This window comes from Heteronotia binoei, chromosome 21 (assembly GCF_032191835.1).
Source record: "Heteronotia binoei isolate CCM8104 ecotype False Entrance Well chromosome 21, APGP_CSIRO_Hbin_v1, whole genome shotgun sequence".
Classification (NCBI taxonomy): Eukaryota; Metazoa; Chordata; class Lepidosauria; order Squamata; family Gekkonidae; genus Heteronotia; species Heteronotia binoei.
Window position 1 is genome coordinate 177686407 of NC_083243.1, and position 25622 is coordinate 177712028.

The 25622-nt window shown below is 43.6% G+C and overlaps 1 protein-coding gene across 1 annotated transcript in view; it reads right to left on the reverse strand.

Annotated features, from left to right (window-relative positions):
* ARPC2 (actin related protein 2/3 complex subunit 2) overlaps positions 1 to 25622 on the reverse strand; it is a 52968-nt gene that overhangs the window by 15754 nt on the left and 11592 nt on the right. Inside the window, exons 2-3 of the mRNA XM_060261213.1 lie at positions 13300 to 13334; positions 7627 to 7739 (exon numbers count right to left, since the gene is read on the reverse strand). Of these exons, the coding sequence (XP_060117196.1) occupies positions 7627 to 7739; positions 13300 to 13334 (148 nt within the window). The remainder of the gene's footprint in view (positions 1 to 7626; positions 7740 to 13299; positions 13335 to 25622) is intronic.

The window sequence follows — 25622 nt, forward strand, 5'->3', positions numbered from 1 at the left end:
CTACAGTGAAACCTGACGGCGTTGTTCACTACCATCAAATCCTATTTCAGCAGTGCTTCGCTGGGGTACCAGTTTCAGTATTACTCAGTTCAAGGTAGCAAAGCTATTCAATATTCCGTAGCTGCGACCCTCACTTGGGCAGAAGGCAAGCTGAATACAGTTGGGCTGTTTTCAGTGCCTGGTAACATTTTTGACTGCTCGAAAAGATAAAAAGCAGATGAACCAAGGGTGAGTGAAACAGTTTCCTTCCCCCATGTCAACCCCCCCCCCCAATAGCCTATGGAGTTAAAGAGGAAGCAGGCTTGTGAGCAGTTAATATACCGTAACTGGATTTACAATGGATCAGTATGATCTGCCTCATTTCTTCGGTGACACATTATTAACATGAGTTCCAAGAAAGTAGTAGAGCCTCCTGCATTATATAACTGGGTATCAAAGATGTAACGGACTCTCTAATCCTTTCCACAGTCAAAGATCTTGGCCCTTAAACTTGACCATCTCCATCCTTGTTGATGAACTCTAGATTTAAATATCCTCAAACAAAAAAATAAATTCCCAGTACTTCAGCCTCTCATATCTATGCTGGAGTCATCTGCAAGTTATGTATTTTCCCTATGAGACTATGTATTTCACATAGTCAATACACTTCCTGTGGTTATTATAGTGTAATTTGGAAAGAAAGAGCAAAGCTGCCCAGGTCTTGCCAAAATTTATGAATTCACCTTGTATCACTCGTTCACCTTAGTAAAACTGTCGATGGCATGTTGTCTTTGGATAAATGGCCTGTATGCCCAGATTTTCAGAATGTCTTAAAAGAAGGTAGCACTGTAATTCCCGGTTGGATTTCAGTGAAACAGTTATCAGGCTATCAAAGATTTCAGGTTTTCACGGCTGGTAACATCATTAGGGTTTGTAGAACCTTTCGGGCTCAAGTGCCGTGTTCTCCTGGAGAAAGTTTTCCTTCCAGACGTTTCGTTCTCACCTGCGGAGAACATCCTCAGTGGCGTTGCAGCCGGAGCAGGCGCTCTGACCTTCTTGGCTGCTGTGCATTGAGTGGGTAAGGAGAACGAAGCTTACGTTCTGAATAAAACTAAGTTGGTCTTAAAGGTGCAATCGACTCCTATTTTGTTCTACTACTTCAGACCAACACGGCTGCCTATTTGGATCTATTTGTCTGGTGCCTTTACATTGTGGAACCCAGGCTGCATGGTTTTTTGCCTCCTAAAGCTGAGAACGAAACGTCTGGAAGGAAAACTTTCTCCAGTAGAACACGGCACTTGAGCCCGAAAGATTCTACAAACCCTAATGATAGTTATCAGGCTCATTGGAACTTTGAAGTCTTCCTTTGGCCAAAGTTTGAATACTGAAGCTGCTTTAGTGTAAAAGGAAAACACACAACTGGGTAATTATTTGTTTCATCATTACAAACAAGGGTTGGGCTCTTATGAGTGCCATGCGTCAGAATGATTGTAACATGGCTCCTTTCTCCCCCCCTTGTCCTTCCTCCAGCAGTCCCAAGGCCCAAACCCTGATGCTGGAAATCATGTAGCCTGTTGGGAAGCGATCATACAAAACAGTCATCCTGTTCCAGTAGTGTCCCCCTCACATTTTGTGATGCCTGTCTGGTTCCTTCCGGGGAATTTCTGGGAAAGACATGCCTTCTTTTTGACCCAGGTTTATTAGCAATAGAATAATTAACAGGCATTCTCACATGTCACGGTTTTATGGTTTCCCACGCTAATGCAACCCAGATCGAAGGTTTTCTGAATTTGTTAATTTTACTATTCTGCTATTGGTTTTTAACTTTGTACCACTTGGCATTCCAAACCCCACCAGCTATATGGGGCTCTGCTTACTGTACCTCATTCCTCGTCTGAAGAAGTGTGCATGCACACGAAAACTTACGTTCTGAATAAAACTAAGTTGGTCTTAAAGGTGCAATCGGCTCCTATTTTGTTCTACTACTTCAGACCAACACGGTTGCCTATTTGGATCTATCTGTCTGGTTCCTTTACATTGTGGAACCCAGGCTGCATGGTTTTCTGCCTCCTAAAGTCCTGCTACCTCCAGCATCAGGTCTGAGATGTCTCCGGGGCTGCTGGAGGAAAGCAGGAAAGAACTTCATGATTAACTTGCAGGCTTTTACAGAAACTAAACCCTCAGGATGCATAAAACGCGGATTCTGATGTCTCTACACTAATGCACAGAGTATGGGAAACAAACAGGAGGAACTGGAAGTCCTAATAAAGGAAGGAGACTATGACATAATAGGCCTTACTGAAACTTGGTGGGATGACACTCACAACTGGAATATTAGGATTCAGCAGTACAACTTATTTAAAAGGGACAGGCAAATGAGAAAGGGCGGAGGTGTAGCAGTATATGTGAAGGAGGCATATACTTGTGAGGAAATATGTGAATCTGAGCATGGCAGCTCAGTTGAGAGTCTCTGGGTAAAAATAAAAGGAGTAAGAAATAACAGTGATATTATTGTGGGGGTCTGCTATATACCACCAAGCCAGGCAGAGGACTTGGATGAGATACTTCTACAGCAGATTGCAAAGTTCTCCAAGAGAAGGGATACAGTGATCATGGGAGATTTCAATTACCCGGACATCTGTTGGAAGTCCAACTCTGCTAAAAATGAAAAGTCAAACAGATTCCTGACTTGTCTTGCTGACAACTTCCTTTTCCAGAAAGTGAAGAAGGAAACAAGGGGATCTGCTATCTTGGATTTGATTCTCACCAACAAGAAAGAACTGATTGAAGAAGTGGAAATAGTGGGCACCCTGGGCAGTAGTGACCATGTGATTTGGAATTTACAGTCTTAGGGAAGGGAAAAACTATACGTAGTCAGACTTATAGGTTGGACTTCAGAAAGGCAAACTTTGATAAACTTAGAACTATGTTTGGTAAAATCCCATGGTCAGAAATACTTAGGAGGAAGGGGGTTCAGGAGGGGTGGGAGTTTCTTAAAAGCGAAATACTGAAAGTGCAATTGCAGACGATTCCTATGAGAAGAAAAAATGGAAAAAGCCTAAAGAAGCCGAAGTGGCTCCATAAAGCTCTCTAAAGACTTGAGAAATAAAAGACTCCTTTAGGAATTGGAAGGAGGGCCTTATAAGGATGAATATAAACAAATCACAAGAGCTTGTAGAGAAAAAGTTAGGAAAGCTAAAGCTCAGTATGAGCTTAGGCTGGCCAAAGATGCTAAAAACAACAAAAAAGGGTTCTTTTCTTATGTTCAGAATAAGAAAAAGACCAAGGACATGGTAGGCCCATTGCGAGGGCAAGAAAGTGAAATTGTAACAGCTAATGAAGAGAGGGCGGAACTGGTGAATTCCTACTTTTCCTCAGTCTTCTCTTCTGAGGGAAACGGTGCTCAACATGGCAAAAACAGAACATATAAGGAGGGTATGAAGTTCCAACCTAGGATCAGCATAGGGGTAGTACATAAACACCTAGTTTCTTTAAATTAAACTAAGTCCTCAGGGCCAAATGAATTGCATCCAAGGGTTCTAAAAGAGCTTGCAGATGTAATTTCTGAGCCTCTGGCTATTATTTTTGAGAATTCTTGGAGAACAGGAGAGGTGCCGGAAGATTGGAGGCAGGCAAATGTTGTCCCCATCTTCAAGAAGGGGAAAAAAGGCGATCCGGGTAACTACCGACCCATCAGCTTGACATCTATACCTGGAAAAGTTTTAGAACAAATCATCAAACAGTCGGTCCTGGAACATTTAGAAACAGTGGATGTGATTACTAAGAGCAAGCATGGCTATCTCAAGAACAAGTCATGTCAGACTAACCTGATCTCTTTTTTTCAGAAAGTGACTACCTTGCTAGATCAGGGGAATGCTGTAGACATCGTTTATCTTGATTTCAGTAAGGCTTTTGATAAAGTTCCACATACTATCCTTGTTGACAAGTTGGTAAAATGTGGTTTGGATCCTGTTACCGTTAAGTGGATCTGTAACTGGTTGACAGATCGCACCCAAAGAGTGCTTGTGAATGGTTCCTCATCCTCTTGGAGAGGAGTGACAAGTGGAGTGCCTCAAGGATCTGTCCTGGGACCTGTTTTGTTCAACATCTTTATCAATTATTTGGATGAAGGAATAGAGGGAATGCTTATTAAATTTGCAGATGATAGTAAATTGGAAGGGGTTGCAAACACAGAAGACGACAGAAACAGGATACAGGATGACCTTGACAGGCTGGAAAACTGGGCTAAAACCAATACAATGATTTTTAACAGGGATAAATGTAAAGTTCTGCATTTAGGTAGGAAAAATCCAATGCATGGTTATAGGATGGGGGAGACTTGTCTTAGCAGTAGTATGTGTGAAAAGGATCTAGGGGTCTTAGTGGATCATACGCTGAACATGAGTCAACAGTGTGATGCCGTGGCTAAAAAGGCAAATGCAACTTTGGACTGTATCAACAGAAGTATAGTGTCCAGATCACGTGATGTGATGGTATCGCTTTACTCTGCTCTGGTAAGACCTCATCTGGAGTATTGTGTTCAGTTTTGGGCACCACATTTTAAGAAGGATATAGACAAGCTAGAACAGGTCCAGAGGAGAACGACGAAGATGGTGAGGGGTCTGGAGACCAAGTCCCATGAGGAAAGGTTGAAGGAGCTGGGGATGTTTAGCCTGGAGAGGAGGCGGCTGAGAGGTGATATGATCACCATCTTCAAGTACTTGAAAGGCTGTCATATAGACGATGGTGTGGAATTGTTTTCCGTGGCCCGGAAGGTAGGACCAGAACCAATGGGTTGAAATTAAACCAAAAGAGTTTCCAGCTCAACATTAGGAAGAACTTCCTGACTGTTAGAGCGATTCCTCAGTGGAACAGGCTTCCTCAGGAGGTGGTGGGCTCTCCTTCTTTGGAGGTTTTTAAACAGAGGCTAGATGGCCATCTGACAGCAATGAAGATCCTGCAAATTTAGGGGGAAGTGTTTGTGAGTTTCCTGCATTGTTGGACTATATGACCCTAGAGGTCCCTTCCAACTCTATGATTCTATGATTGTGTATGCTTGGCAGGGATGCTCCATAGGATCCAAAGCAAGGAAAATATGCAATCGTGTAACAGAATAACAGCTGGAATTTCTCTTTTCAAAACTTGTGATTACCTCTGAATAGCTGCAGCTGTATCACTCAGTCTCACAAAGCATAAACAAAGTCTCTCGGTGGTGTACCCGAGTGGTCAGGCCACTGGTACATGTGCAGCTACACCAAGAAGATGCAGACTGCCCACACGCTAACAGCACTAGGAAAAGGACTATAAAAGCCCTTCCACTACAGCTTGCAATGGCTTTAAAAGAAAAAGATTTAATCACAAAATACCCAGAGAGAGCTCAATATAGACTTCATTCACCCTCTCTGCTAATGGCACAGGCAGAGGCCATGGAGAGGGAGCTCCTATCACTAGTGCTGTGTTTGAACAGGAAGCCATAGAATTCTGCATCTTATTCCTTGGATTAATTATCACCTACAAGACAAAAGGGCAAATCCTTGATATACTGCATCACTTAGTGCCAACGCCACACAAGACCAGAAGACATCGTTACAGTTCCAGATTTGACCCAGTCGTGATACTTGAATCCCACCCATTCCCAATCAGTCTTCAGAAATAACTGGGGTCCCTAAAAGAATCAGAAACCTCTCAATAAAATAGAGTAGCATTCGTGAGTCTTATTGGTCAAGAGCTGTCCCCAGAAAAACAATTCAACAATATTTTAAAAGTTAGTTCACCTGCCGCTTCTATCCTCCACTGGGGCCCTGTACCAACACAATTCATTGCAGATTTACAAAGCCCACTGTTAAAACCTGAGGAAGCACTTTGCTAAGCTGTTCACTGCCAAGTTTGTAACCTAGAACTGGGTTACGAATACCCCACACTCCAATCACTCCTCCAGCAGAACTTCCAATTGCTCCATTCTTCTGCTTATACCCTGCCACTCAGACAACTGTCCTGGTGAAAAAGGCTGGGTTAAATTTCCCACTTGCAATACAATGCTTCTCTATCCTGTTTGTCTCAACAAATACTCTTCTAGCATCTAAGGAGTACAGTGTGTATAGGTGTGCAGGGTGGGTGGGTGGTTAGGGGTTATTCTTCAAACACTAGTTCCACCCATTCCTTCAGAGGCAGGGCACACAGCAACTCCAGTTCCTTTTATCCACCATTTTATTTGCCAGAAAGCAATTTAGAACCGTATGATGGGATTTAAAACTCAATTGCCATTTTATGAAAAGCTGCTCCAAATGAGACGGTTCTGAGCAAAGCAGATCAATTTCCTGTAACACTCTCCTTTAATCTCTTTTCCAAACAGTACCCCTTCACCTACTGGGTTCCAGAACAGTAGACCCATATCTGGAACTCCTGGGGAGGAAGAAAAATCTGGAATAGGCAAATGGCAGGGGTAAGTTTAAATAGTTCTTCTCCTTTGTTCAAAAAGCAGCTACTTCCAACCCTGGTTTCCATAAATGCAAGCAGTGTTATAAATATATTGTGTGGCATCTGCATTAGTCGTTACTACCTAAGTTTTTAAATGAGACAGTTCTTAGATATATCTATAAATGACTCAAAGTAGTTTTATGAACGGTTTTAATATATGCCTGTCACCAATTGCAACATCTCCTCTTGCTAAGTGGAGCAGTAGGAACCCCATTTAGTTATGCAACCTCTGAAAACCGTTTCAGGAACTGAGTCACATTTTCTGCCGAGAGATCCAACCACAAGGCATAGAGAAGACTGCTTTTTCCTGCCATAAATGGTTCTCTGCAACAGACCTGCAGCTCAACACGAACCAAACTCGCCACTTCACACATCAAAGCTTGAAGCTGGATGCAAACTCACTAAGACACACTGGTCTGAAAGGACTGCTCGAATCGAAGTAGCACGGTCTGCTTCCATACTTTCTATCCACCGAAAAGCACTCTTTTTCAGAGATGGAACTCAGACCTCCTAATGGTAATATCCCAGCCAGCCAGCTGAGAAAGAGCTGGTATCGACCACGTTGGTCTACTTACGTTATTGACAGTATACTAGAGTTTCATTAATTATTTACGGAAACAGGATTCAGTTTGTCCTTTAGCACTGCGCTTGCTCTACTGTGCCTAGGACTATGGCCATCATGCACACTTTTCCATTTGCATAGGGGGCAATGTCAAATCGGCAGCCATTAAGGAAGACTGCAGTTTAACCTAGAAAGAAGCTGAGACAGGTAGGCCCCAGACAATTTAAGGCAACATCTGTCAAAAGCTGTAACTTAAACCAGAGTTGTAAGCTTCAGCTCTCATGAATGGAGCCAGTTTCTGAATCAGCAATAGCCACCATTACTAACTTTAAATTAAAGAAGGTAAAACATTATGCTGTACCACGCCACTACCATTTTCTGAGGGTTTTTTTTTAAATAAAGTGTGAGGAAGCAATAAACTTCATGAATGACAGAGTTCTTAAAAAAGACACAAGATAAAGGATGGGATCTATTTTAGTGGACATAAAATGGCAATAATAGGGCTGCAAACATTAGAGGACAAGCAACAGTGCTAAAAAATATGTGAACAATGAAGAAATCTGCTTTACAATTTCAGGAAAAATACTATCGAACACGTCTATTCTTACCTCATCAGCACCGTGTTCCTGGAGCTCTTTGTAGAATTTCAGAGAAATACTGACCATAACTTTTGTTTTATCTCCATTTGGATTGGAAATATGGTAAAGAACTCCATCAAAGTCTAGGAAGGAAGTGTGTGAGAGATTAGGAGTGCCTCTACATAACTTCAGTTTAGTTCTGTGGTAAGTGATGAATTCTTCTAAAATGGGTACAAAGCATAAAAAGTTATTTGGCTCTCAAGCCTACTACTTTTTACTGGAGCCTGTGAACTAGTGGCAAGATAAAGCAAAAACAGCTTCAGAAAAATAACACCCTCCTGAAATTATATTATTAGAAGTTCACAGATGAAGCATGATACTGTTCGGGGGGCGGGAGGGCGGAGGTGGTGGTTATGAGAACCCAGGTATGCATTTTGTTCAATTTGTGATTTATACCCCACCCTATCCCGCTAGGCGGGCTAAGCTACATAAGGAGTTAAAGAACTAAGTGCAGCAAAGAACAGAATTTCAGAGCCATAGGAAGCAGGCACCTTGCCAAGAAAGGGCAGATTTGACAATGGCCCTTACCTATACCTGTAACTATACTGAGACAAAGATTGTAAAACAGGGTGTCAAACATGTGGCCTGTGGGATGGATCAGGCCCCTGGAAGGCTCCTATCAGGCCCGCGAGCAACTCACTGCTCTCTGCTTCCTTCTCCCTCTCTTGCTTTCTTCTGTATCAGGGTGGGGGCTTGTTCAATCAAGCTACAGAGCAAAGCCTCTATTTTCTCCATTGGCTGACCAGCACATGAAGCAATTTATGTACAAAAGCTTGCAGTGCCCAGCCATTTCATATTTTTCTCTGGGTCTTAGGCTCAAAGCATTGATCATGAGATTTCTGTAATGAATGTCAATAAATCAAAAGTAAGTTTGCAGCTTACAGATACACACCTGAACAACACCTGAACAGTTACTCAAGATTGCAACAGCACAGGCATTATTTCCAAATTTTGATGGAATAATTCAGAACAAGAGGCGTCAGTTATCAGAGACTGTTACATAAACAAAATATTGCAAAAGCGCTAATCTTAAGCATGTTTTAAGAGGGTTTTTAAAAAACTTTTATTGTATTTGTCTGTGTCCTTTATAAAGTTTATATCTGCTACCTGGCATTACGTTTTATGACACACACACATGGCCTGGCCCAACAAGGTTCCCATTTAGGTCAGATCCAGCCCTCATAACATGCCATGGTAGTCTTTTAATCACTTTCCAAAACAGCTGGGTTAACTCTAGGGATAGGCACAAACCATAAATCGAGCTGATCCGTAGATCATTTTGAACCAGCTTGTTTGCTCATGCCATGCCCAAACTGGAAAATGAAACACCCTTTTTCCTTGATGATTCAAACATTTAGTTCATTTTTGCAGTACATTTTCTCAGGCAGCCTGGTGTTGATTCAATCAATTCCGAAGCAAAACTGGGAGCGGGCTTCTGGAAGCCCTAGCGGTTCTCCATAGCTTGATTGATGTTGATTCAATCAATTCTGAAGCAAAACTGGCAGTGGACTTCTGGAAGCCCACAGCAGTTGTCCACAGCTTGATTGACAGCTCTGGCAGCCAATCATGGAACTCCCGCTCTACTCTATGGGAGCTGACACCCTGACCCTGCTGCTTTCATTTAGCTGCATAAAGAGAGAAGAGCTAGTTGTTTTGAGGGCTGAAGCTGAGCTTTCCTGGGAACACCTGCTTGGCGGAGGGGGGCTATAACTTGGACATTCCAAATCCAAACTTCGCCAAGCTTGGAAGGGCAAGTGGAGGAGAGCCTGCTAAAGACTCCCAGTGAATTTTATACCTCCACAAACTGGTTTGAGCAACCATATGCATCACAAAAATGAAATGAAGCGCTGGTTTGGGCAATGGAACGAACCAACACAAACCACCACTTCCCCATTCCATGCCCATTTCTAGTGAACACCTTTTTATTTAGAACAATAATTTAACAGCCACCATGAGTTCCTTCCAGGAAACTCAAAAGCTGCTATTTGATTGGTGATATTTTGATTGATTCTACAACAAAAAAGGTTTTACCCTTTTTACTGTAACTGTGGCAGCAACTCAAAAATTCAGTATTAGGGCAGAACTATGATCAGCACAAGGGCAGGACTAGTATCAAGCTTCAAGTGGGCAGCTGTGTTGGTCTGAAGCAGTTGAATAAAGCAGGTGTCAAGTTGCACCTTTAAGACCAACCAAGTTTTATTCAGAACGCAAGTTTTTGTGTGCTCTCTAAGCACACTTCATCAGATACTCCTGCTTTGTTCAACTAGTATCAAGCTCGTAAGACTATAAAAAGAGCCCTGCTGGATCAGAATGATCCAAGTAGTCCAGCATCCCGACTCACATAATGGTCAACCAGTTCCTCTGGATAGCCAACAACAGGGCCTTAAGGCCCAGGTTATGCATATTGTCAAGGTGGCATTTTTACATCTTCGCCAAGCATGGCAACTGGCTCCCTCCCTATCATGTTCTGACCTGGCTACAGTAATCCATGCAGTGGTCACTTCCACATTAGACTACTGTAACTCGTTCTATTCTGGCCTTCACTTGAGAATGACCTGGAAACTCCAGTGGGTCCAGAAAGTGGCAGCACAAGTTCTGATGGAAACATCATGAACAGCACATGTTCAACTGGATTGGCTTCCAGTGGAGTGAACGAGTTAGAGTCAAGGTTTTGGTTTTGACCTTTAAGTGGGACCAATGTATCTGTGGAACTGTCTCCTCCAGTATGTCCCAGGAAGAGCCTTCACTCCATTGGTAACAACACTCTGGTGATCCCTGGCCACAGGGAGGTCCAGCTGTCCTCAACTAGGGACAGGGCCTTCTTGGTCCTGACACTGACCTGGTGGAACTCTCTGCTAGATAACATCAGGGCCCTGTGGGATCTCATGCAATTCTGCAAGGCAGAGATGTTCCACCAGGCTTTTGGTTGAGGGCAGCAACTGTTTGGGTGGCAACCTTCCTTTTTCCTCCCCCCCCCGCCCCCAGACACCTTGAAAGTTTTCCTTCCTCCCCAGCAGGACACCCCGGTAGCCCAGGATGTTGAAAAAAACCTTACTGGGTGCCACTTAAGTTTTATAATTTTAATTAATTAATGTTCTGTATTTACTATGTATATAGTTTAAAATCAGATGCTGTAGATCAGGGGTGGCCAACGGTAGCTCTCCAGATGTTTTTTACCTTTAAAGCCCTATATGGCCGAGGACCTGCCTACCTGAGGGACCGTCTCTCCCCATATGAACCCCAGAGAGTGCTGAAGTCAGCTGGAAAGAACCAGCTGAATATCCCTGGGCCAAGGGAGGCCAAATTGAAGACTGCTCGGGAACGGGCCTTCTCTATTGCAGCTCCACTACTGTGGAACCAGCTCCAGGAGGATGTGCGGGCCCTGCGGTGTTTGGACCAATTCCGCAGGGCCTGCAAGACCTTTCTCTTTAAAATGGCCTTCACTTAATGCTGAGTCAAGATAGATTCGCTGAAGATGGTTTTAGCCACTGAATTTTATAGAAGATTTGAGTTATAGCACCATAATGTTAATTTAATATAAGTTGATTTAAATGATGGTTTTATCTAATTGTAACTACTGTGTATTATGGTTTTACTGTATATTGTATTTATGTGTTGTGAGCCGCCCTGAGCCTGCCTTGGCGGGGAGGGCGGGATATAAATAAAAAGTTATTATTATTATTATTATTACAACTCCCATCAGCCCCAGCCATTGGCCATGCTGGCAGGGGCTGATGGGAGTTGTAGGCAAAAAAAACATCTGGGGAGCTACCGTTGGCCACCCCTGCTGCAGATCACCCAGAGCCTGGATGCAGCAATTAAAAAACAACACCTCCTGGCTCTGGGATTTAGAGGTTTAGCGCCCCTGAATGTGGAGGTTCTCCACAGCCACCATAGCTAATAGCCACTGATAGACTTATCCTCAATGAATCTATCTAATCTCCTTTTAAAGCTGTCTACTCCTGCAGCTATCAAATAGCAAGCCTTTATTGGCATAAAACAGATTTAGCAGTAAAATAGCAACATAAATATAAAATCTTAGATTACAAAGTACATAGGGAGCTAAAATACATAAAATAAGTAAAATATATAGGAGTCGAGTTTAGCCAAATTAAATAATTAAAAGATAAAATGTGGTCATTCCAGAACCATTCTCTGTCGTATTTCCATGGCCTGTTGGAGAAATCTAGCCACCGTTAAAGTTACCTCAGCGTAAGTGTCATTTAAAAGTTTGTGGACTTCCTGCAGCTATCACTACATCCTCTAGCAGCAAACTCTGCATTTTAATCACTCTGTGCGTAAAGTAGTATTTCCTTTTGTCTGTCCTGAACCTATTGCCTATCAGTTTCATTGGATGCCCTCAAGTTTAGTGTTTTGAGAGAGGGACAAAAATTTCTTTGCGTCAACTCTTTCAGCCCCATACATAATGTTATAAACCTCTATCGTGTTCCCCCCTTAGTCATCTCTTTTCTAAACTGAAAAGTCCCAGGCTTTTCAGCCTCTCCTCATAGGGAAGGTGCTCCAGTTCCCTATTAATTGTGGTTACTCTTCTCTGTACTTTTTACAGCTCTGCAATGTCCTTTTTGAGATATAGTGACCAGAACTGTACACATTAATCGAAAAGAGGCTGCACCATAGATCTATACAGGGGCATTACAATATTAGCTCTTTTACTCTTAATCCCTTTTCTAAGAATCCCTAACATAGAGTTTGCTTTTTTCCACCACAGCAGCTCACTGGGTTGACACTTCCACTGAGCTGTGACCTGAAGATCTTTTCCCCTCTCAATTTCAGCAAGTTCAGACTCCATTGGCCTGTAATGGAAGATGGGATTTTTTTTTTTGTCCCAATGTGCATCACTTTACACTTACCAACATTGAACTTCATTTGCCACACTGTCACCTATTCACCCACTTCGTGGAGGCCCCCCTATAGCCCTTCACAGTCAGCCTTGGTTTTCATCATCCTGAATAATTCTGTGGCATCTGCAAACCTGGCCGCTATACTACTCACCCTTAGTTCCAGATCATTTATGAATAAATTTAGCGGTACTGGCCCCAGTACCATTCCTTGTGGGAACCCACTGCTTATTTCCCTCCATTGTGAAAACTGTCCATTTATTCCTACTTTTTGCTCCCTGTCATTTAATCAGTTTTTAACCAATAAGAGAACTCATCCTGTTGCTGATAACACTTTTCAGCATTCCAAGGGCAGCAGAGACCCATGTCATACCACTGCAGTCCATTGCAGGATTATAACCTTCTTACCCAAGGTCAAAAGGTACAAACAAAAGTGAATAGGGATAAGATCCTGTAGCTCCCGAGACAAACAATCTGACCACTGGACTATCTGATAACTTAGGCATGAAATAGGAACACGCTTGCTTGCATATCTACTGTGTTAGAATACCCTACATTGCAACAGCTATGAAAGCACCTAACCAGTTGACACTACCGTCACCAACAGGATAAACACCGGGCATCTCACCACGATCAATTAAAATTCCAGAACAAGGTCTACCATTGGTATAGTTCACATACCTGAGTCAACAGAGAGGGCAAGGTGCTCACTGATTAGTAAAAGTCAGAACAAAATTAAAGGATTAGCATTTTATTTTACTGAATTTAAAATAATGCTCCTTACCTGCAAATGTTACCTCTACAGCTTCAGGCTTGTTTCTGGGGAAAACATAAAATGCAAAAATCAGAACTGGACAATACAATCCTTAACATTTATAAGAACTGATCCAAATAGGCAGCGCTGTTGGTCTGAAGTAGTAGAACAAAATAGGAGTCAGTTGCACCTTTAAGACAACCTTAGTTTTATTCAGAACGTAAGCTTTCGTGTGCATGCACACTTCTTCAGACGAGGAATGAGGTACAGTAAGCAGAGCCACGTATAGCTGGTAAGGTTTGGAATGCCAAGTGGTACAAAATTAAAAACCAATAGCAGAATAGTAAAATTAACAAATCCAGAAAACCTTTGATCTGGGTTGCATTAGCGTGGAAAACCATAAAACAGTAAGATGTCAGAATGTGGATAATGCCTGTTAATTATTCTACTGCTAATAAACCTGGGTCAAAAAGAAGGCATTTCTTTCCCAGAAGATTTTCCTGTCCAACACATTTGCCTTTTAACATGTAACATAAATATACACATCATTCTAGTTTGCCATTAGGAAAAAATACATTAAAATATAGTAGAAGATGGGTTTAACTTATGTCATGAGAAAAACCGCCAATATCCCTCGCTTGAGTATGTCAATACAAAAGCATTATTCTGATACACTATCCTAAAAGAGAAATACATTGGAATACTGTGGATATATCGCCCTAGTTGGTGAAAGTGGGTTTAGCATATGTAATGAGATAAAAAAACAAAACAACATCTCTGTTCAGTCCTGGGGAGGTGTTTGTTCCAAGTTTCATAATAATTTGTAATTCTGTTTTTGAAGTTCCTTTGCAGTAAAACAGCTACTTTGAGGTCACCCATTGAATGCTTTGGAAGGGTAAAGTGTTTGTCGGCAGGTTTCTCAGTTCTGTAATTACTGATGTCAGATGTGTCCATTTATCCTTTGGTGGAGGGTTTGTAGCATCGAGCCTGGCTGTATACAATGGATCGTTTGGTATGTTTGAGATGGTAGCTGGAGGCATGCAGGTATGTTTGTCAGTCAGTAGGTTTCCGGTATAAGGTAGTGTCTATGCATCCATTGTGTATTTTAACGGTGGTGTCCAGAAAATATATTTCTTTTGTAGACTGGTTCATTGTCAGGTTGATGGTGGGGTGGAGGTCATTGAATGCTTGCTGAAATGTATCCAGGGCTTCTTTACCATGTGTCCAGACCATAAAAATGTCATCAATGTAACGCAAGTATAAGGTAGGTAGGAGTGGGTGGGAGTCTAGGAAGCGTTGCTCCAAGTCAGCCATGAAGATGTTAGCATATTGTGGGGCCATGTGGGTGCCCATGGCTGTACCATTGATCTGTAGGAAAAGTTCACTGCCAAACCTGATGTAGTTATGGGTGAGAACAAAATGGCACACCTGTGGTGGCAAAGTCAGCTGTGTTTTTATCAGAGATTATATTACCTACAGCTAGTAATCCATCTTGGTGTGGGATGTTGGTATATAAAAATTCCACATCCATGGTGGCTAAGACAGTGTTCTCTGGAAGCTTGCCCAAAGATTGTATTTTCCTCAAAAAATTTGTAGTATCATGAACATAACTGGGAGTACTGGTGGCATAGGGTCTTAGAATAGAGTCCATATATCCAGATACCCCCTCAATGATAGTGCCTATCCCCGACACAATGGGACATCCCGGGTTGCCTGGTTTGTGTATTTTGGGTAGAAGATAAAAAAGTGCCTGGTCGAGGTTCCTGTGATGTGTCTGGCAGGATCTGTTCCTGAATGCTCAGTGGTAATTCCTTTATAATCTTGTTTAGTTCTTCTTTATATTCCTGTGTGGGGTCTGAGTCCAGTAGTTTGTAAAATGAAGTATTTGAGAGTTGTCTTTGAGCCTCCTTGATGTAGTCTAATGTGTTCCAGGATGACAACAGCTCCTGCTTTGTCTGCCTCTTTGATTGTAATATCCATATTGTTCCTGAGATTGCCTATGGCAGGTGTGGCCAACGGTAGCTCTCCAGATGTTTTTTTGCCCACAACTCCCATCAGCCCCAGCCAGCATGGCCAATGGCTGGGGCTGATGGGAGTTGTAGGCAAAAAAAAACATCTGGAGAGCTACTGTTGGCCACCCCTGGTCTATGATCTTCCTTTCAGCACGGTTGAGATTCTGCTGTGTGCGGTGTTGTTTGTTGATCACATCAGTTTGGACCCAGTTATAAGAACTGTGATTTACGTAACCACAAAGCCCAAACTGATCCATATGCTTTCTAGCGTAGCTATATTAAGAACATGAGTTTCAGAAAAAGCTTACATATAAGACAAACCACTTGCCTCTCCTCTCCAAGTGAACAGAAGACCATGAGTAAGCCATACGCCTGCTATTCTAAAAACTGAAGAAGATATTGAAGAAGATATTGGATTTATATCCCGCCCTCCACTCCGAAGAGTCTCAGAGCGGCTCACAATCTCCTTTACCTTCCTCCCCCACAACAGACACCCTGTGAGGTGGGTGGGGCTGGAGAGGGCTCTCACAGCAGCTGCCCTTTCAAGGACAACCTCTGCCAGAGCTATGGCTGACCCAAGGCCATGCTAGCAGGTGCAAGTGGAGGAGTGGGGAATCAAACCCGGTTCTCCAAGATAAGAGTCCACACACTTAACCACTACACCAAACTGGCTCTCCTACTGAGCAGAGATCTCCAAAACTTTCTTCCTGTCATACATTCTAAGTTGTCAATTTGCAATGGAAACCTTTGGTGGTACTTTCTGCTGTGAGCAACTGTAAGCACGCCTTGAGCAATATGAGACGGTAACACTGTTGTGTTCCGTAAGGCATCTTAACTAATAATGAGTCAACAGCAGTTGCTACCTGAGCCCACTCCCCTGCCCACTTCTTTTTGCTCTGAAGTTAGACTAGACCAGACTCCTTCCTTCCTCATTCCCTCCGCCTCTTGAAACACTATGAGGCAAGCCGTAGACACCCAACAGGGGCTTTTCAAACTTTTGCATCTGCTGAGAAGCTAGGCAATGCTCAGGAGATGCTGATGCCCAATCAGGCATCAGCAGCTTGCCACATTATTCCAAGATGCCTCCTCAGGAGTAAAGGAGTGTTGGCTGCCCTGATTCCAGGCAAGGGGTGGAGGGTGGGGTGTAAATAGAAGCTACTGCCCTCAAAAACCACAGCCTCAGCTTATTATACGGCTGGTTCTACAGCTTCATCTACACATGCAGTGATTCTGATTTTCATCACTATTACCTGGCTAGTGAAAAGCTACACAACTGCAAAGAAATAAGACAACTATTTTTTTTCCTCATCTCAGAAATCACTCTTACTTGGCCCAGATTTGGCTCACAGTGCCTCTTCCCTCACGATGATCACAAACCTACTTTATTCTCCAGCTTGTCCACTTCCTATCTTGACTTTTACAAATATATAATTATAAGGACTACATGATTTGGGAACTCTTCAGGTTAAACACGATCTGTTGTTACCTCTGAATCAAAATTAATTATGGTTAAACTGAATAATTCATAAAGGAGGTCTTCAAACTCACTTCTTCATCTCGTTATACGCAGGATCGTGTGAGCCCAAGGATAAACCAGGCTTATTCTTAATGTGAAACAAAAGTTTGTTCAGTACATCCACATATAGCTTTTTCCTTCTATTTGCCACCAAAACTGCCTTCTGTTTCCGCTGCAACAGACTATCACGGTTCCCCACTGGGTCAATCCCAACAAACGATGAATAGGAATAAAAATCCCAAGCAGAATAGCGTAGCTTCAAACAGAATTCTGCCCAGTGTGTATTTAGCATGAGGCAAAGAACTACTTGTAGCTAAATACAGAACTATTTCTCAACCAATATCATTACTGTAGTATGAATGGGTGACATTCAGACTTCTAACTTTGTTTCCTCGTTAGTAGTTCAAAAATAGCTGCTGAATTTCTTTTGCACCCTGTTCAGAAGGAGCCGAAGTGCATAAACTGTTAATCCTAATGATATCCTGCCATTCTTTCCCTCATTTTGGTATTCTTCCCTTAATCCATGACAGTAATAAAGTAAGTCTAAGCCTCAACATAATTTTTAAGCATAAAGTGCCCAAGATGCGAACAAGAAGGAGGAGACTGGAATATGTCCCACCCTTCACTTGGGAGTCTTAGAGCAGTTTACAATCTCCTTCCATTCCCCTCCTCACAACAGACATCCTGGGAAGTAGGTGGGGCTGAGAGAGCTCTTTCAATAACTGCTCTTAGAGAACTTTGACTGACCCAAGGTCACACCAGCAGGTGCACGTGGAGGAGTGGGGAATCAAATGCAGTTCTCCCAGATTGGAGTCCATATTCCTAACCACTACACCAGGAGTGTCCAACCTCTTGGCTTCCCTGGGTAGCACTGGAAGAAGAAGAATTGTCTTGGGCCGCACATAAAATACACAAACACTAATAGCTGATGATGAGATTTAAAAGGTCTATGAATAATTTTTGTGATATCCGCCACAGCAGAAGGGGAGGAGGGGGGTCAGTAAAAAAAATCATCCCATCCCTCCCAGAAACACAGGGCCTTAATGTCCTTTCTGCTTCCAAGTCCTGCTGGCAGATAGCTCAGAGCTGAAGCAGGAACCATGCCACATAGGCCCCACAAGGCAGACCAGACCACAGAGAAACACAAGGGGAGGGGGGGTCAGTAAAAAAAAAAATCATCCCATGCCTCCCAGAAACACAGGACCTTAATGCCCCTTCTGCTTCCAAGTCCAGCTGCTGCAGATGGCCCGGAGTTGAAACAGGAACCAGGCCAGGCAATGTCAGTCACCCACCCCAACAAGAAAAAAAAAGCATAACATCAGAAAACGTGCCAATATGGGGTCTGCTGGAATCAAACAACCACCAGGCCAGACTGCATGCAGCAAGCCCCACAGTGAAGAGATGGAGGGGGAATGCAACAGAATCCACCCGAGGCAGTGGAGAATCTCCATTTGGGGGACACCGAGCCCAGCTCCACCGCACACACCCCACCTCCAAATGCTGAGAGGGGCCAGCAGCCCCCCCCCCCCGACAGGGAAAACTCCCACCCCACAAGCCTGCCCAGGAGCTTGGGAGACTGGCTCTGCTACTCCCCAGCTTAGTTTATGAGTTTGTGTTGAGGCCGCATTCATAGCCATCCTAGGCCACATGAGGCCCTTGGATCTCAGGCTGGACAACCTTGCACTACACCAAATCGGCTCTACACCACTACATCAAGCAAGCGTGCTCAAGCCCACTTCTTACTTTCCACTTAACTTAATTGCTGATTATTATTATTTTTTTAAAAATAATGACTGTCTACCAACTGGTGTTTGAGAGACTACAGCTATAACATTTCAGAAGTTAGATTCTTATTTTAGCTTTCTGTCCTTGAGAAGGGAATAATTTCCACATGCTTTCAAATTAATCTCTACTTATTGGTTATCAACACGGGCCAAGGGCAAATTCCATTGTACTCATCAAATCAATGTATGGCTTAAGGAAGACTAACATTCTGGGACTGAGGTAGCAACACCATTGTACTTTCCAGAAGCAGAAGGCAGTAAAGAAATGACACCACCCCGACTCATTCTCAGCCACAGAACGACCATTCTATTGTCAACCTCTCACCAAACCCACTTCCAACACAGATCATGTAGCCATGAAAATGCACCTATGCAGGTAGTTCAGGTAACAACACAAGTCATATCCAAGTATTAGGTTAGGAATTCTAGAACTCTTTGATAAAATCAGGAAGGGCAGATTTTAATGACCACAAACACAAAATATAAGGAGCTACTACATCTGCATACAATTTAATCTTATAGATGTCACAGAACATCAGAGAGGAATCAACTTAACTTAGGACTGCTTCTTCCTATATAAACCCATAAACCAATTTAGGACTGCATAACAGTTTTAACAGCATCCTCAATTTGTCAAACTTGCACTAATTTGGCAAGGTACAGTGTCTTTGCCCCCAGATGGCTCAGGCTAGTCCAATGTCATCAGATCTCAAAAACTTATCAGTTTGGTGTAGTGGTTAAGTGTGCGGACTCTTATCTGGGAGAACCGGGTTTGATTCCCCACTCCTCCACTCGCACCTGCTGGCATGGCCTTGGGTCAGCCATAGCTCTGGCAGAGGTTGTCCTTGAAAGGGCAGCTACTGTGAGAGCCCTCTCCAGCCCCACCCACCTCACAGGGTGTCTGTTGTGGGGAGGAAGAACGCCAGTTTGGTGTAGTGGTTAAGTGTGCGGACTCTTATCTGAGAGAACCGGGTTTGATTCCCCACTCCTACCTGCTAGCATGGCCTTGGTTCAGCCATAGCTCTGGCAGAGGTTGTCCTTGAAAGGGCAGCTGCTGTGAGAGCCCTCTCCAGCCCCACCCACCTCACAGGGTGTCTGTTGTGGGGGAGGAAGGTAAAGGAGATTGTGAGTCGCTCTGAGACTCTTTGGAGTGGAGGGCGGGATATAAATCCAATATCTTCTTCTTCTTCTTCTTCTTCTAATCAGTGTCAACCCTGGTTAGTACTTTCATGGGAGACCACCAAAGAAGTCCAGGGTTGCTACACAGAGACAGGCAATGGCACTTCTGTCATCTCTTGCCTTGAAAATTCTACAGGGTCTCCATAAGGCAACTTCAACTTGATGACACTTTCTACCACCACCAGTGCCTTTTCTGTGATGGCGCAATTTCTGGGAAATGGAATACCGGGAAAAGTGCAAAGAGCACCTGCCCACTGGCAGTTGTCTGAGGATCTACAAAACATTTCCTTTTTTGGTGGAGAGATTAATATATTTAACTTTATTGGTAGTTAGTAGAAATGTGACATCCTAGGTGGAAAAACCAGAATATTTCAGGAGAAAAGACAAGAGTCTCTCCTCAACCCCAAAAACTTTCCCCAGTTTTCTAGTAGAACATATGAGTGAGCACTAAAAATACTCTGATGACGTATTTTCTCATTTGGAACAAATGAAATGCTTTTTGGCAGACTTTGACACATTTGAGGACAAGATTTATTCAGAATGAGTAATATAAAGATATTTATGTTAATAACATCCATACTAATGTCTGTGTATATGGTAGACACATACAATGTTTTTTCAAGCATACATTTTGTGTTAGATTTAACTATTTTACTCACAATTAGCATGCTAAACTATACTACTGAAGCATTCAATATAATATTTCAATATAATATTTAATTCAACAATCAAATGCCGATAGCCCTTTGACGACAATAAGGTATTTCCTGGCCGAACTATTACATTAGCTTTTTTAAAAAAAATTCCATTTTTTCCTATTTCTCAGACGGAAAAAACTTAAGATACATATACTAAGGTAGTACAGCATATAACTGTTTGAAACTCTCCTTAACACTGGGTGTATTTGGTGTAGAAAACTAACACATTTATACTTTCAGATTTCATAAATATTCCAAATAGTACATCATATGCTAAACAATAAGTGATTATTTCCATACTGTTTAAGCAGAAAAATAAGTTTAGGCTTAATATAAAAGTATTTACATAAATTTCCGTTTCCCTCAGATATTAATTTCCCCAATATAAAATGTTTTTTTCCTATAGCTTCAAAACATATTTATAATGGGTGGCAAAAATAATTTTAGCATACATCATTAGTATCTGTGGCTTATTAAGATCATATTGTAGATTTTTTGTACATTTAGTACAATTTTGAACAATTGTAGATTTATGATATAAACCAGGGGTGGCCAACGGTAGCTCTCCAGATGTTAAGAACAAAAGAACATAAGAGAAGCCATGTTGGATCAGGCCAACGGCCCATCAAGTCCAACACTCTGTGTCACACAGTGGCAAAAATTTTTATATACACACATACACTGTGGCTAATAGCCACCGATGGACCTGTGCTCCATATTTCTATCTAAATGGCCAATGGCTGGGGCTGATGGGAGTTGTAGGCAAAAAAACATCTGGAGAGCTACCGCTGGCCACCCCTGATATAAACTGCAGGGAGGGCAGATTCAGCTGAGTAGCCCTGTTGGTTTGAAGCAGCAGAACACAGCTTGAGTCTAGTAGCTCCTTTAAGACTAACAAAGTTTAACTATGGGTATAAGCTTTCATCCGCATGCACACTTCTCAGCTATACTTATTGCTCACTTATTTATGCACCTTGACTCTAATTAGTCCTTCCTGGCAACTAACCCCACCCTCGCTGCCTTGATGGCTCAGTGGCAGAGCATTTGCTTGGTAAGCAGAAGATCCCAGGTTCAGTCCCCGGCATCTCCAAAAAAGGGTCCAGGCAAATAGGTGTGAAAAACCTCAGCTGGAGACCCTGGAGAGCCGCTGCCAGTCTGAGAAGACAATACTGACTTTGATGGGCCCAGGATCTGATTCAGTAGAAGGCAGCTTCATGTGTTCATATGAAATGCTTGAAGAGGTCTGTTTTAAAGTATCTGAAGTGTACATCTACACACGCTAAGTCACTCTCCCCCAAATTAAACTTTATTGGTCTTAAAGGGACCACTGGACTCAAACTTTGTTCTCACATCTGTTTGCTAACTCTTTTATTTGTATGCTAATTTGCTGATATTCACAGATCTTACCACCAGCTGTTTTCATCCAATCTTTACTATTGCTCAGTTACTTATGTATCTTGATTCTAACTAGCCCTACCTGGCAACTAACTCCCACACACCTATATGTAAGACTTGAGGAAGTCTGTTTCAAGTAGTGTGCATGCAGAGGAAAGCTTACACCCAGAATTTAAGTTTGCTGTTCTTAAAGGTGCCACTGGACTCAAATTTTGGAGAAAAGGGCAGGTAGGTATTTTAGCAAAGCAAAGCAAAGCAAAGCAAAGCAAATTTTATTTTTATATCCCGCCCTCCCCCGCCAGATTTTTATTTTTAAAATAAAAATCACCATAACTTTCCCAAGTAATTTCTTCAAAATGTTCAAGACAGCAAAATAAAACATATTACAATAATCAAATAATGAAATCACTACTGCACACAACCAAAGTTGAGTAATAGCAAGTCACCAGTTTGGTGTAGTGGTTAAGTGTGCGGACTCTTATCTGAGAGAACCGGGTTTGATTCCCCACTCCTCCACTTGCACCTGCTGGTATGGCCTTGGGTCAGCCATAGCTCTGGCAGAGGTTGTCCTTGAAAGGGCAGCTGCTGTGAGAGCCCTCTCCAGCCCCACCCACCTCACAGGGTGTCTGTTGTGGGGGAGGAAGGTAGAGGAGATTGTAGGCCGCTCGGAGCCTCTGTCCTTGAAAGGGCAGCTGCTGTGAGAGCCCTCTCCAGCCCCACCCACCTCACAGGGGGTCTGTTGTGGGGGAGGAAGGGAAAGGAGATTGTATTTATTATTATTGCGTGGTGCGTGCTTTTGCCCGGGTTACGGGATGGAGACAGTACTGGTCGCCCTGGTAGATGATCTCCAACGGCACCTGGATCGGGGCGGTGTGGCGGTGCTGATGTTGTTGGACCTGTCGGCTGCGTTCGACACGGTCGACCATCGGCTACTGACCCGCCGCCTCGCCGATGTAGGGGTGAGGGGGTCTGCCTTACAATGGCTTGCCTCCTTCCTCGAGGATCGGGGACAAAGGGTGGCAATTGGGGGCGAGCTGTCCCTGAGGCGCACATTGGATTGTGGAGTGCCTCAGGGGGCAGTTCTCTCACCAATGCTATTTAATATCTACATGCGCCCCCTTGCCCAGATTGCCAGGAGACATGGACTTGGGTGCCATCAATATGCAGATGACACCCAACTCTATCTGCTAATGGACGGCCGGCCCGACTGCGTCCCAGAGAATTTAGACCGGGCCCTGCAGGATTTGGCAACCTGGTTGAGGAAGAGCGGGCTGAAACTGAATCCAGCGAAGACAGAGGTCCTTTGTCTGGGTCGGGGCGCTCGGGGAGGGGAAATACCTCTCCCGGTCTTCGACGGGGCGCCGTTGAAAGCGGCGCACCAAGTTAAGAGCCTGGGAGTTTTACTGGAGCCTGCATTATCAATGGAGGCCCAGATTGCAGCCACTGCCAAGTCAGCCTTTTTCCATCTAAGGCGGGCAAAGCAGTTGGCTCCCTTCCTAGAGCGCCAAGATCTGGCAGTGGTGCTTCATGCAACGGTCACCTCGAGACTGGATTACTGTAATGCCCTCTACATGGGGCTGCCTCTGTGCCGAACCCGGAAGCTGCAGCTGGTGCAGAACGCAGCGGCTAGACTGTTGCTGGGACTCCCTAAATGGGAGCACATACAGCCTGGGCTGCGCGAACTGCACTGGCTGCCAGTTACATACCGGGTTCGTTACAAAGTGCTGGTCATTACCTTTAAAGCCCTATATGGTCGAGGACCTGTCTACCTTAGGGACCGTCTCTCCTCATATGAACCCCAGAGAGCACTGAGGTCAGCCGGGAAAAACCTGCTGACTATCCCCGGACCGAGAGAGGTGAAGCTGCAAAGCACCCGTAACCGGGCCTTCTCCTCTATAGCCCCGAGCCTATGGAACCAACTTCCAGAGGAAATGCGGGCCCTGCGGGACCTAGAACAGTTCCGCAGGGCCTGCAAGGCCTTCCTCTTCAGACTGGCCTTCCCTGATGAAAATGGAAATTGCGAAGGAAACCGCCATCAGAAAAAGCAAACATAGCACTAGCACTTTTAAAAATTAACTAATTTAATTTTAAAGCTTAACCAGATTTTAACTAAATGCTGATAATGTTTAATGTAGTTTTATTTACTTGTATAATTTAACTCTGAACCATGTTGTTAGCCGCCCTGAGCCTGCTCCGGCAGGGAGGGCGGGATACAAATAAAATTTGTTGTTGTTGTTGTTGTTGTTGTAGGCCGCTCTGAGCCTCTGTCCTTGAAAGGGCAGCTGCTGTGAGAGCCCTCTCCAACCCCACCCACCTCACAGGGTGTCTGTTGTGGGGGAGGAAGGGAAAGGAGATTGTGAGCCGCTCTGAGACTCTACGGAGTGGAGGGCAGGATATACATCCAATATCTTCTTCATCTTCTTCTTCTTCACCTAAATAACACATGCATAAAAATGCCTTTCCCTGGCATCAAATGCTAATAACAAACGTACCAGGTGAACTAGGTCCCCGTCCCCCGCCAAAAAAAAAAAAACGTTCCAGAAAGGTGGAGCTATATTCAAAAAAGGGCCCAGCGCTGGTCACCATCAGTAAGACTGTGCATGTGCAAGGTGGGGAGTGATTCCGAGAAGGGACTTAGACGATTCTAATGAACTAGTAGGTCCCTTATAGGAAGTCATATAGGTCAAAACCAACAGTTTGACCTACACTCAGATTAAAGACGGAAGGTAATATAGATTCTGCAACATGTTCACTGCAACCGTTCCCTGTTAACGAAATTGCTACAGAATTTTGGGCCATAGGAAATCCAGAAACATAAAAAAGGTGAAACAAGGTGTTATGGCAAGCATTTCCCACTCAGTCAAAAGCAGCTGAAGAGCCATTAAAACCCTCTTGCCTTCCTGTAACACCACACGTGCTTTTTAAGCTTTTCTCTCAGCCAGCCAGCTGCCAGCTAACTAGTCACAATCTTTCTCCCTCTCATTTTCCACCTACCTCTTTCTGTGCCTTTATCTTTCCAAGCAGTTTCTCAAATGAGAAGTACACGAGGAAAGATACACAAGGACAAAGAACATGAATAAAGGAGCTTATTCGATCTTATGTTCCTGTCTTTCTCGTCCTAGGATTCCGACAAGGAGTTCCAAGCAGAACACTGCTGAAAGGACTCTGGTTGAGATCCTAGATCCAGCCAAATTTTCCTTTCTACTTTAAACCCTTACTTCAGCATCTTACAAAGTGTTAGGCCACGGGTGGCCAAACTTGCTTAACGTAAGAGCCACACAGAACAAACATAAGGACATAAGAGAAGCCATGTTGGATCAGGCCAACGGCCCATCAAGTCCAACCCTCTGTGTCACACAGTGGCAAAAAATGTTATATACACACATACACTGTGGCTAATAGCCACTGATGGACCTGTGCTCCATATTTTTATCTAAACCCCTCTTGAAGGTGGCTATACTTGTGGCCGCCACCACCTCCTGTGGCAGCGAATTCCACATGTTAATCACCCTTTGGGTGAAGAAGTACTTCCTTTTATCCGTTTTAACCTGTCTGCTCAGCAACAACATCAGATGTTGGATAGCTGCAAGACATGAATGTCAGGGGTGGAAGGAAACTTTAAATGCATCCTTCAAGCCACCAGCTGGCTTGGCTTGGAGAAGTGATTTAAAGAGACAAATGCCTTCTCCAAGCTGACCAATGGAGGGGGGGGGGGGTTTCAAGAGCCACACAATATGTGTGAAAGAGCCACATGTGGCTCCCGAGCCAC